Source organism: Pagrus major, chromosome 23 (assembly GCF_040436345.1).
Source record: "Pagrus major chromosome 23, Pma_NU_1.0".
NCBI lineage: Eukaryota > Metazoa > Chordata > Actinopteri > Spariformes > Sparidae > Pagrus > Pagrus major.
The window spans coordinates 28,054,059-28,065,097 of NC_133237.1; the positions used below are offsets into that span (position 1 = coordinate 28,054,059).

At 47.1% G+C, this 11,039-nt stretch overlaps 1 protein-coding gene across 2 annotated transcripts; it reads right to left on the reverse strand.

Moving 5' to 3' along the window:
* Positions 1–871: 871 nt before the first annotated feature.
* LOC141019284 (uncharacterized) lies at positions 872–11,039 on the reverse strand. Of its 2 annotated transcripts, none has more exons than XM_073494155.1 (3): positions 10,906–11,039; positions 6,957–7,649; positions 872–5,716 (listed from the first exon to the last, which is right to left on the reverse strand). In XM_073494155.1, the coding sequence occupies exons 2-3, from the start codon at positions 7,428–7,430 to the stop codon at positions 4,616–4,618; spliced, it is 1,575 nt and encodes a 524-aa protein (XP_073350256.1). In that variant the 5' UTR covers positions 7,431–7,649; positions 10,906–11,039; the 3' UTR covers positions 872–4,615. The 2 variants fall into 2 exon arrangements, with proteins under 2 accessions (XP_073350256.1, XP_073350255.1); XM_073494154.1 differs by lacking the exon at positions 10,906–11,039 and adding an exon at positions 10,717–10,885.

Genomic DNA, 11,039 nt, shown 5'->3' on the forward strand with positions numbered 1-11,039 from the left:
TGATGGAAGACAAACATCGGCTCCGGCTTCACTGATCAGTTACTGATCGTTTCATTAATCAGCTCTAATCAATATCACAGTCTGTCCTCCAGCAGGAGTTCAGATCCTGAGACTGTAGTGTGATGTCACAATGCAACAACTTAAATTATAAACAGAATATTCATAAAATATATACATAATGTGTGAAGTGTAAATAATGATTATTGAGCTGAAGATGCAAAAAACACAAATATAGAAAAAATACAAATGTCTAAAACCTGTGGAAGTGAGACGTGGATAAAAAACACAAATCTAAATATGTACAAACAACAAACAAAAGAATTACAAATAAATAAAAATTAAATTAAAGTGTTAATTAAGTGTTTGTTACTCGACACTGCCCTCTGGTGGACAGTTTGTACAGAAGCAGCTGACTGCTGAAAACACTCAGTTACTGAAGAGGAGTCAGAGTCACAGTCTGTCCTCCAGGAGAAGTTCAGGTACTTGAGTAAAAACAGACTCTGGTAAAAGTAGAAGTACTGATTCAACTTGTTTGCTCCAGTAAAAGTAATCGAGTACAGGCTCTGACATGTACTCAGAGTATCAGAGTAGAAAGTCTCCCTCTGAAGGACATTTGTGGTCAAAGCTGACTGAAGCTCACGTCATATTAATACAATTCAAAGACTATTAAAGTTAAAGGTAGAGTCAGTAGGATTCATCATCTGTGTGATTCAAACAGGATCAATACTTCATGTGTCTCTTCATCACTACCAGACAAAGCTTTGATCAATAAGCTCCATGAGGGGAACAGGAAGGGGCGGGGCTTCAGCTCACCTGTGGGTGACGTCCCATCGACACATTTGAGTTGAAAACCAAACAAAGACAAACTGAATCGAAGGTCTCATTAGTTTCTTTAATAATTCTTTCCAGTACAAGATGCTGCATCACTTTCGTCTTTTTTGCTGCTGTTTTTTTTTTGTATCTTTATGTTTTTTTAGGAACGACGTTATCAATAGAAGATTTGTACACAGTGAGCGATCTGGAGGGGGGAGGGGGGTTGTTGGGTTCCTTTGTGCTGATGTGTTTGGTCCGGTCGGAGCCCAACGAGGCTGAACGTTCACGATGATTAAAGGAATGTCATCAGCAGATTATCATCAACAACATAAAGATCACCATCGTGTGTCCTGATCGATCAATACTGGTCAATAAAAAGTATCAAAATTATATCATCAGTTTTAACAATACAGTAACAGAGTGTCTGCCTGCGAGTACCCACACCTCAAAGGAAAATACTTGTAAACTGGCAGAAAGTACTCAGGAAGTACTCACATGGTTGGCAAAAGTACTCGAACTGAGGAATCTGAACCAGAACCTCGTTTACTGAAGAGGAACAAAAACCTTCACTGAAGCTTTTGTTCTGTTTTCATTTGGATTTCATCATCGACACCGGCGCCGCTCATATTTCATATAAAACCAGTGAAGAAATAAAATATAGAAAATAAAACACAAATTAATAATCTGACTCAGTTCGGCTGAGAACGTTCGAGGCGACGATGTGAAACTAAACTGTTTTACTGAGAACAGGAAGTGAATCTTACTAAAGTCAGTTTGGATTTTACGTCCAAAGAAATTAAAAATAAAGATCTTCTCCTGCGTGACGAAGGCGATCAGCTGACTGAGGAAACTGACCGCGTCAGACATGTTGGTTTATTTTCGTTTTCAGAGATCCTTCATTGATTTGTCTGTGAAGAGGACTCACTCTGGACAGATTAGAGAAGCTGAACTGAATTTCTCTCTGCTGCAGTTTATTGTTGAATCACTGAAGGCTGCCGTTTGTTGTTTATTGTTGGTGAATATTAATCAATATAAAGTCAAGCTGCTGTTGTCAATATGTTTGTATAGAAGAGTTTGAACATGTAAATAACAGCTGTCGGCCACAGCCCGACTCAGGAGGAATTCTTATAAAAGAGCCGTTTGTTGAATGAGACGGTTTGTTTTTGCACCAGGACACATTTTGGTTTAAAGAGTTTTATTTTCGTCTAACGCGTCCAGGAGGATTAATGACACTGTTCTGACTCCTGCAGTCGATGATTCATCAATATTCCAAGATGAAAGTGTTTGTGGGCCCATCAGTAACGACACAAACCTGATCTGAGCTCGTTTACAAACTGATAATCAATTAATTGTTTCAGTTGATCATTTTCTGGTTCAGCTTCTTAAATGTCTGACAGTAAATGAAGAGTCTTTGGATTTTTGGGACATTTGAGGACGTCTCATTTGATCAGAGACGTGGACTCGAGTCAGTGTTTTGAATCAATGACACTAAAACATGTTTCTCGTCCACACGACCTTCGTTTTTCAAAATATCTCCGGACACACGAGCTGCTGAAACAGACACGTCAGGCCGTGAAGAGTTTCACAGGAACATATTAATATAGTCTGTGTTTAATACAGGCAGAGAAGAAGAGATGTTTGTCTTGTCGTGTCATTATAGAAGCTATAGGTCTGACTACAATTAGAATTAAAACTGCAAGCAGTGATGAACGGGCCCTCGCAGTCCATGCGCGTCGGGGCGTGCTGCTGTCGCGGCTTGTTCATGCAACAACTTCCGTTGAGGAATCAGAAGTGAAGGCAGTCAAGCTGTTCTTTCGTCATTTAGCAATAAAAGCGCCACCTAATGGCCGATTTGCACCAAATTTTGTAGAAATGCTCATCGTGTCATGGAACACAACTGTCAAAAGTTTTGTGTTACTCAGAGTGTATTTCGTCAAGTTATGCAAGACTGTCTGTTTGACCACAATGTGAGTGAAGTGCTATATTTTGGGCGTTCTTTGGACTATCACAATTCTTTTAATAACTTTTTGTCAGGAGCGTCCACAGATGCTGTGTGCAAAGTTTGGTGCAAATTGGTGAAATTGCCTGGGAGGAGTTCGAAAAAGTAGGTTTGCGAATTTGTGAAAAAAAACGGTAGGCGGAAATGGGCGTGGCCTATATCAGGAGATTCAGCACAATTCACTAAACGCGTGGGTATAAGGTTTTTGAATGTGCGACAAAGTATGTGGGAGTTATTAGCCAAAACGCACTTTCCTTGATTATAGCGCCACCTAGTGGTAGAAATTAACAACGACAACAGATTATAAAATTTTTCGCCAGGTCTGATCTATATTCCAAGTTTGGTGAGTTTTTTGTTCAGGCAGTGAAAAATGCGATCATTTTGGCAGAAGAAAAATAAATAATAATCATTAGAAAAACAATAGGTAGCAGGTTTCCTGCTCGGGCTCTAAATATTTATTATATCTCATCATAAATCATAAATCATCTCTGTATTTAAACAGATCGAGTCCGTTTCTTTGTTCTATAGAGTTATTTGGGCATTTTGTTAAAAGTAACTAGAGAGTAATTTATTACTCTACGCAGACAGTAATATATTACTGTAAAATGAAGATAGCTAGTAATATGTCATATTTTGCATTTTGAAAGTAACTTGCCAACAGCAGAGAAGAACAGTCTGAGCGTGCTCAGTGAACTTTTCTTCTTTGGTGGTAGCAACTTAAAAAAAACCAGCAGTAACAAAACATGAGCGTTGATTTAACACCTGCCTGACACACCTGAAGGAACCAGAACCAGAACCAGAGGCTGAAGCTGAAGACAGACGACGACTTTTAAATAAAATAAACCTTAGAGGGTGTGAAAAAATAAATAAATCTGTTTTTAGTGACCTAAAATGGCGTCTGTGTGGACGAGAGACCAAAACATTCAGGAAAGTTTGTTTTGTTAAATATCCGTCTTAGTGAGGACACGACCTCGGACTCAGGAGTTAAAGACTCGTGACTCGAATGACTCGTTGATTTGATGTTTCAGGGTTAGTTTCAGTGGCGGGAGGGAAAAGTTTGTGATTGAGAAGTATTAAGAAAGATTTAAGATTTTTTTTGTTTACATTTATTTCAGCAGTCTCAACAAATAATTCAGGTTTATAAAGACGGACGCTGCAGGTCGGACTCAGGTTTCTTTGGTGGGAAAAAGTGCCTCGACTCGACCAGGAAAACTGACTTGGGCTCACGTGTTTTTATAGACTGAAGTATCGGCTGATATTTTGTGGTCAGACTTTTGGACCTCCATCATGTTTGTATCAGTTCCTCTACAGTCCAGCACGAGCCGGGCTCAGTTATCACCTGAACAGAAACACAAACATGACGGATCGTTTCATGATTCTGTGTCTGACTTTATCCAGATAAACTCCTGAAGCTTCAGTCTAAACACTCGTTGTTCCTCACTGTGACGTCTCAGTTACAGACGCTGTGCTGAGCCTACAGGACGTGAACTCTTCTGATTGGTCGTCAGTAAACGAGGTGCTGGTTCAGGAGCTGCTGGTCTGTTTGAGTAAAAAAACACGAGTGAAGTACTCACACTGGTGACTGAAGTATTTGTGCTTGTGTATCGGTGAGTACTCACTCCAACATGAGTACTGGACTCCTCAGCCACACAGACACACACCACATGACAACACACACACAGACGCTCGTCCAGCCGCCCACAGATAAAATGTAAAAGAGCTCAAAGTATGAAAACGTAAGAAAGATTTATATATCGATTTATAAAAAAGAGGATAATACTTTGTTTAAAGGGTCCGTTTGTTTTAGCTACTGTCGCTGCCCACCGTGCTGCTGCTGCTGCTGGTGCTGCTGCTGCTGCTGCTGCTCGCCGTGTCCGTCCGCTCCCGTTTGTGGATCTGCTCGTGAGCTTTGAGGTGACCTGATTGGCTGAAAGTCTTGGCGCACTGTGGGCAGGCGTACGGCCGCTCCCCCGTGTGGATCTGCTGGTGAGCCTTCAGGTGTCCGAGGCGGCCGAAGCTCTTCCCGCACTGTGTGCAGCCGAACGGCCGCTCGCCCGAGTGGATCTTCTCGTGGGTCTTTAAGACGCCCGAGTTGCTGAAAGTCTTGCCGCACTGCGAGCAGGTGAAGGGCTTCTCGCCCGTGTGGATCTGCACGTGGTTGCGGTAGCTCGTCTCCTTGCTGAAGCTCTTGCCGCAGTGCTGGCAGCAGAACGGCCTCTCGCCCGTGTGGCTCAGCTGATGAGCCTTCAGCTCCTTCGATTGGCCGAAGCTCTTCCCGCAGGTGACGCAGATGAACGGGCGCTCGCCGGTGTGCAGCCGCTGGTGCGAGCGCAGGTCGTCGGCCTTGGTGAAGCCTTTGGGACAGTGAGCGCACACGTACGGCTTCTGGCCCGTGTGGATCAGCTGGTGGCGTTTCAGGTTCCCTGCCTGGCCGAAGCTCTTGCCGCACTGCGAGCAGGTGTAGGGCCGCTCGCCGGTGTGGATGCGCTGGTGCGTCTTCAGGTTTCCCAGCGTGCTGAAGTTCTTCCCGCACTGTGTGCACGAGAACGGCTTCTCCCCCTGCATGTTGCGAGGTTTCCTCACCGTCGGGCTCTGGGTTTTAGTCGTGATGACCAGACCTCCTCCCTGACCCGTCGCCGCCGTCCCCTCCGCCGCCGTCTTCCCCTCCTCGGCTGTCTGCAGCTCATAAAGCCCCGCCCCTCCGAACTCGGCGTCCAGTTTGCCGATGCCGTCCATCAGCAGGGCGTCGGGCCGCAGCTTGTTGAGCTCTGTGCGCAGCTCGGCCATGTGGATGGACTCGAGGCCGTTGTGTGGCAGGTGGGACGACATGGTGCCCGACTCGGTGTAGTAACACTGCAGGTCCACGTGGTGGTCCGACTTGATGTACTCCAGAGTGTCCGTCACCTGAAAAACACACACACACACACACACACACACACACACACACACACACACATACACACACACACATACATCAGCATCAACTGGAACCACTACACAACACAACACTGTAGCACACACACTGTGTGAGCAGGTGTGTGTTTAACAGAATCAGTGGTCAGTTAATGATCTGAGGATCAGGAGACGTTGAGCTCAGCAGGATCAGTGACTGAACGCTCTGACCAGGACACGGACAGCAGATGTACTCGGATGGACGTGAGTACTTGAGTACTCCACTTGGTTCTCAGCACATGATCAATATATAAATAATCACATTTATTTATATAATAAAAATATTTAAAAAAATATATATATAAAAGTAAACTGACTGTTCTACATTAGAAGGTCCCTGTAGAAGTGAAAACCTGCTGATCAGTCTGATCAATGATCTGCTGTTACATGTGTGAGCAGGTGTTACAGGAGTGAGCAGGTGTTACAGGAGTGAGCAGGTGTTACAGGTGTGAGCAGGTGTGAGCAGGTGTTACAGGTGTGAGCAGGTGTTACAGGAATGAGCAGGTGTTACAGGAGTGAGCAGGTGTTGCAGGTGTGAGCAGGTGTTACAGGAGTGAGCAGGTGTTGCAGGTGTGAGCAGGTGTTACAGGTGTGAGCAGGTGTTACAGGAGTGAGCAGGTGTTACAGGTGTGAGCAGGTGTTACAGGTGTGAGCAGGTGTTACATGTGTGAGCAGGTGTTACAGGTGTGAGCAGGTGTTACAGGAGTGAGCAGGTGTTACAGGTGTGAGCAGGTGTTACAGGAGTGAGCAGGTGTTACAGGTGTGAGCAGGTGTTACAGGTGTGAGCAGGTGTTACATGTGTGAGCAGGTGTTACAGGTGTGAGCAGGTGTTACAGGAGTGAGCAGGTGTTACAGGTGTGAGCAGGTGTTACAGGAGTGAGCAGGTGTTGCAGGTGTTACAGGTGTGAGCAGGTGTTACAGGAGTGAGCAGGTGTTGCAGGAGTGAGCAGGTGTTACAGGAGTGAGCAGGTGTTGCAGGTGTTACAGGTGTGAGCAGGTGTTACAGGAGTGAGCAGGTGTTACATGTGTGAGCAGGTGTGAGCAGGTGTTACAGGAGTGAGCAGGTGTTACATGTGTGAGCAGGTGTGAGCAGGTGTTACAGGAGTGAGCAGGTGTTACAGGAGTGAGCAGGTGTTACAGGAGTGAGCAGGTGTTACATGTGTGAGCAGGTGTGAGGGGGCTCCATCTTTACCTGGGAGATGTAGTCAAACACGGAGCTGGGCTCGTAGTGCGACTTGTAGTCCAGCTCTGTGACGTCGGCGTGGTGGAAGTGGCCCAGGTGGTGGTTGCCGTGGTGACCGTGATGCTCGGACTTGATGTAGTCGAGGCCGCTGATCTCCATCTTGATCTGGTCCTGGCCCAGCTCGGCGGTGGACAGCGGCTGGATCTCGGACAGGTCGACGGTCCGGATGGGCTCCAGGTCCCCGTCCTCCGGCTCGCTCTTCACGCACGGCAGCATCACCAGCGGCTCGGCGATCTCCGCCGCCAGCGAGCTGAGTGTGGGCGTGGGGCAGTCGGAGGACAGCAGGGCCAGGGTCGGCGCTGGGGCCGAGGAGGCGGGCCCTGTGCCGCAGTCCACCTGCAGGGAGGGGTCCATAGGCGGGGGAGGGGACCCGCAATCGGGGGGAAGCCCGAGACTCAAACACTCGGTCTCTAAGTCTGTCATGGTGAGGGGCGGGGCTATTCCTCCTCACCTGACTCTGGTTCAACACCTGAAGTCTCACTGAGGTTATAAAGTCCACCTTCTTCTCCTCCTCCTCCCCAAGTCCGTCCTCTGAAGAAATCTACCTGTCCTGAGAGGGGAGGAGCTGAGAGGTAGGGGGCGTGTCCCTGAGCGTCACCCTTGTTGTGCTGATGTCACCACCCACACCTGCCTGGGAGGAGCCTGCAGACAGAGAGGGAGGAGGGGGTGTTAATGTGAGGGGAGGGAACCTGGAGTGAAGAGCTGCGACGTCTTCACAGGAACGTTTTCAGACGTTTAAAGAAGCTACGGGGAACTTTTATTTTGTTGAGCCTGGCGCCCCCTGTGGTATAAAGCGGTATGAGCAGCATCACATCCTGTAGATTTAACAGGATGTTTGGGGATGAGGTCATGTGTCTGTTAGGCTACATGTTAGCACATTATCAACATTGTCAGTAATGTTACGTCTTTATAATTACGAGCCAACAGTAAAAAGAAAAGCTTGTTATCAACGCTAACAAAACGTTACATTATAAGTCAGTTGTTCTGACCAGAGGTACAGGAGTATCTGCTGCCGTAGCAACGGACTACAGAGCAGCTTCTCTTCTCAATTCATCCTCAGCATCAACAGGTTTCTGATTTTCATTAAAGCTCTTCTAGGAGACCACGTGGGCACTTAAAGGTCCCATATTCTGCTTCATGTTTTTATTTTGGGTGTCTGCATACTCAGTGTTTCTGCAGCACCTCTATTCACCCTCTGTCTGAACTCTCCTGTCTCTTTAAGGCCCTCGTCCAGAAGAGCCCAGTCTGCTCTGATTGGTCAGCTTTCACAGGCCTGAGCAAGCACCGCCCACCATGTTTCCGATCAGCTCGGCCAGTGTTTATCCAACCATGAACATTCTGGGGGGCGGAGACTGTATAGTTGTGACATCACGAAGTTACAGAAGTCCAGACTGCTCGTTTAATGGAACGCTTTGATAGTTTAGATTTAAAACTGTCACTGTGTGCTGAAGCATTAATTTAGATCCTTAATCTGCTGAAATACAAGATGATGCTAAAATAAACGATCTGCAGCCTTTTTATTTTACGTTATCAATAATTAATGAATTCATTCATTTGAAAGCGTGCGTGTATGTGGATAACAAAATGAGGGTGTGTGCTCTGCTGTGATGTTAGCGTGATAATCCCAGCAGCCTCTCTGCTGCTCTGTTAGCTCCACCACAGTTTGTTTAACGTGTTGGCTGCTGCGCTGTGTGTTTGTTAGCTTGTTAGCGGTTGTCAGCTGGTCTAGTTTGTTCCGCTCTGCTCCGTTGACGTGATGCAGTAACGTCTCATGATGGCCAATGCTTTTCACAAACGCGGCCTGCTTAGCACTCAGATGCATAAGTGGGTCAAAAATGACCCGGTGAGGTTGTTTTCTCACAATATCTTCATGATGAAAAGTTGTTATTTCATATTCCAGCAAAAACATGTTTCTGATGTCATGACATTTACATCTTTTATACATTTTAAGTAATGTTAGTTTTTGTATTACCACTATAGCCAAAGCTTTATTGTGGACTAAACACTTCACATGTCAGAATTATCTTCATCTTTTACTTCAGAAAATGTGTGTGTGGGTGTGTTTTATCCATATTGTGTGGAAGAGTAACGTTGTGTGTTATTATCATGTATCAGCAAATTAGCCTCCTTCATAGTTAGCTAACATTAATCATTCTTGTGTAGACCAAAATACAAAACAAGTGTAGGGTCCAAACACTCGTCCATCTCAGGTGTTCGTCTTGTAATTATTATGTAATTATTCAGTCATTGAATAAAAGAAACGCTTGTCACGGCTGCCTTGAACTTCAGGATAACTCGAGCGTGTGCGCTGAGACAAGAATCACGACTCGTGTGAATCGTTTTTATTACCGACCCGTGATTTGTACCGCTGATCGACCCGCTTCATCATCAAAACAGACAGGAAGTCAAACTATTCTATAACGAGGAACCTTTAAAGACCAGCGACGTTGTTCCAGGTCTGCTGTTCAACTGAGAACACGAACGATCAATATCATCTGCTCGGGAATAAACTTGACTCTGAAATGCAAACAGAACATTTACATTAAAGGAGCAGTCCGTAGTTCTGGTGAAGAAATGTTAATGAGCACAGACGGAGCTTCACCGCCTGAAACAAACTAAATAAACAAACTGTTTTCAAAGTTTTCTTAGTTTTACTTTGTTTATGTGTGGCGGACCCTGCCACCTTTCTAGCTTCAAACGGTGTTCTGGGACCTTATTTTCCTCTGAGAACAGCTCGTTTATTCACTTATGGACAAAGTCTGTGTTATTACCTCATTATTATTGTAAATATCAAGATTCAGACTTTGCATTTCTTCTGTAAAACTACAGACTGCTCCTTTAAAGTGTGTCCCCGCAGCCCAGAGCTGCCTGACCCGCAGCAGCTCGGTTTCACAGAACTTCATGTGAACTGAACACTTTACTGCACATTACACAACTACTACCAGCACCACACACACACACACACACACACACACACACACACACACACACACACACACACACACAGAAAAGTTAACTTGAGTAAAGTTGGTTCTGGTCTGGTCCCGCCGGGCCGCTCGGAGCCGGGCCCGGCTGCAGGTACCTGTCTCAGACTCTCAGGTAGCCTCAACTCGCCACGCAGCCTCTGAACAAACCGAGTGGAGAATCTGGCGGTGATTTTCGCTCAGAGGATGTGTGTGTCTGTGTGTGTCTGTGTGTGTCTGTCCGCTCCACACCAACACAACACCTCCACCTCCCGTTAATGTGCACCGACTGTGCTGTGTGTGTTGCTGTGCGGGAGAAAAGTCGTCCTGACGGAGCAGGAAGCGCGTTGCAGCCGCTTTACTGCCATACAAAGACAGGGCAAGATGCCATGTCTAGCTAGCTAGCAGAGCTAGCAGTGGCCATCTTGTTTATCACACTAACGTCGTTTGCAGCCTGCTAAGCTAACTAGCAGAGCTAGCTGCTGTTAGCATGGGGGAGAAAGTGAGAGTGCAGCGGGGAGGAGAGGCAGGCGGCGGCGGGGGGACAGCGGCCGGTCGCCCGCTCGGACGCAGCGGGGAGCGGCTGACAGCTCGCACAAAAGAAGCGACAGTGTCGGAGGAGGAGACGTGTCCGCGGTCCTTCTGTGACACGGAGCCGTGCGGCGGCTCAAACAAGCAGGAAACCGAGAAAAGAGGTCCCCGGAGCCGACAGGCGGCTGCTAACGGCGGGGACAGCGGTACGTTACCTGCGGGTGGTCCGGTTCATGGCCGCCTGTCCGCCTCGGATCGGCTCCGCTGCCCGTCACTTGTAGCTAAACTCCGCCGGACCCGCCACGTCCACCTCGGCAGAACAGCCCGCCGCCTCGCCTCCTCTCCTCCCCTCTATCACTGACTAATTCCGCTCCCTCCTTCCTTCCTTCCTCCCTCCTTCTTACCTTCCTTCCTCCCTCCTTCTTCCCCCCTTCGGTTCCTTCCGTCCTTCCTGCCCGCTGGCCGCTCGCGCACAGCCCGTTCAGGCGGGTACGGAGGTAACTACGGCAACGGCGGGTAGGAGGGTACAGTCCCGGCG

What these genes read in the sequence shown, in the direction of transcription:
- LOC141019284 (XM_073494155.1), bottom strand. Translation starts at nt 7,430, where the DNA reads ATGACAGACTTAGAGACCGAGTGTTTGAGTCTCGGGCTTCCCCCCGAT. An exon ending in TGTTTGACTACATCTCCCAG is followed by an intron (nt 5,717 to 6,956) that starts GTAAAGATGGAG and finishes TGTGTTTTTCAG; the next exon opens with GTGACGGACACTCTGGAGTA.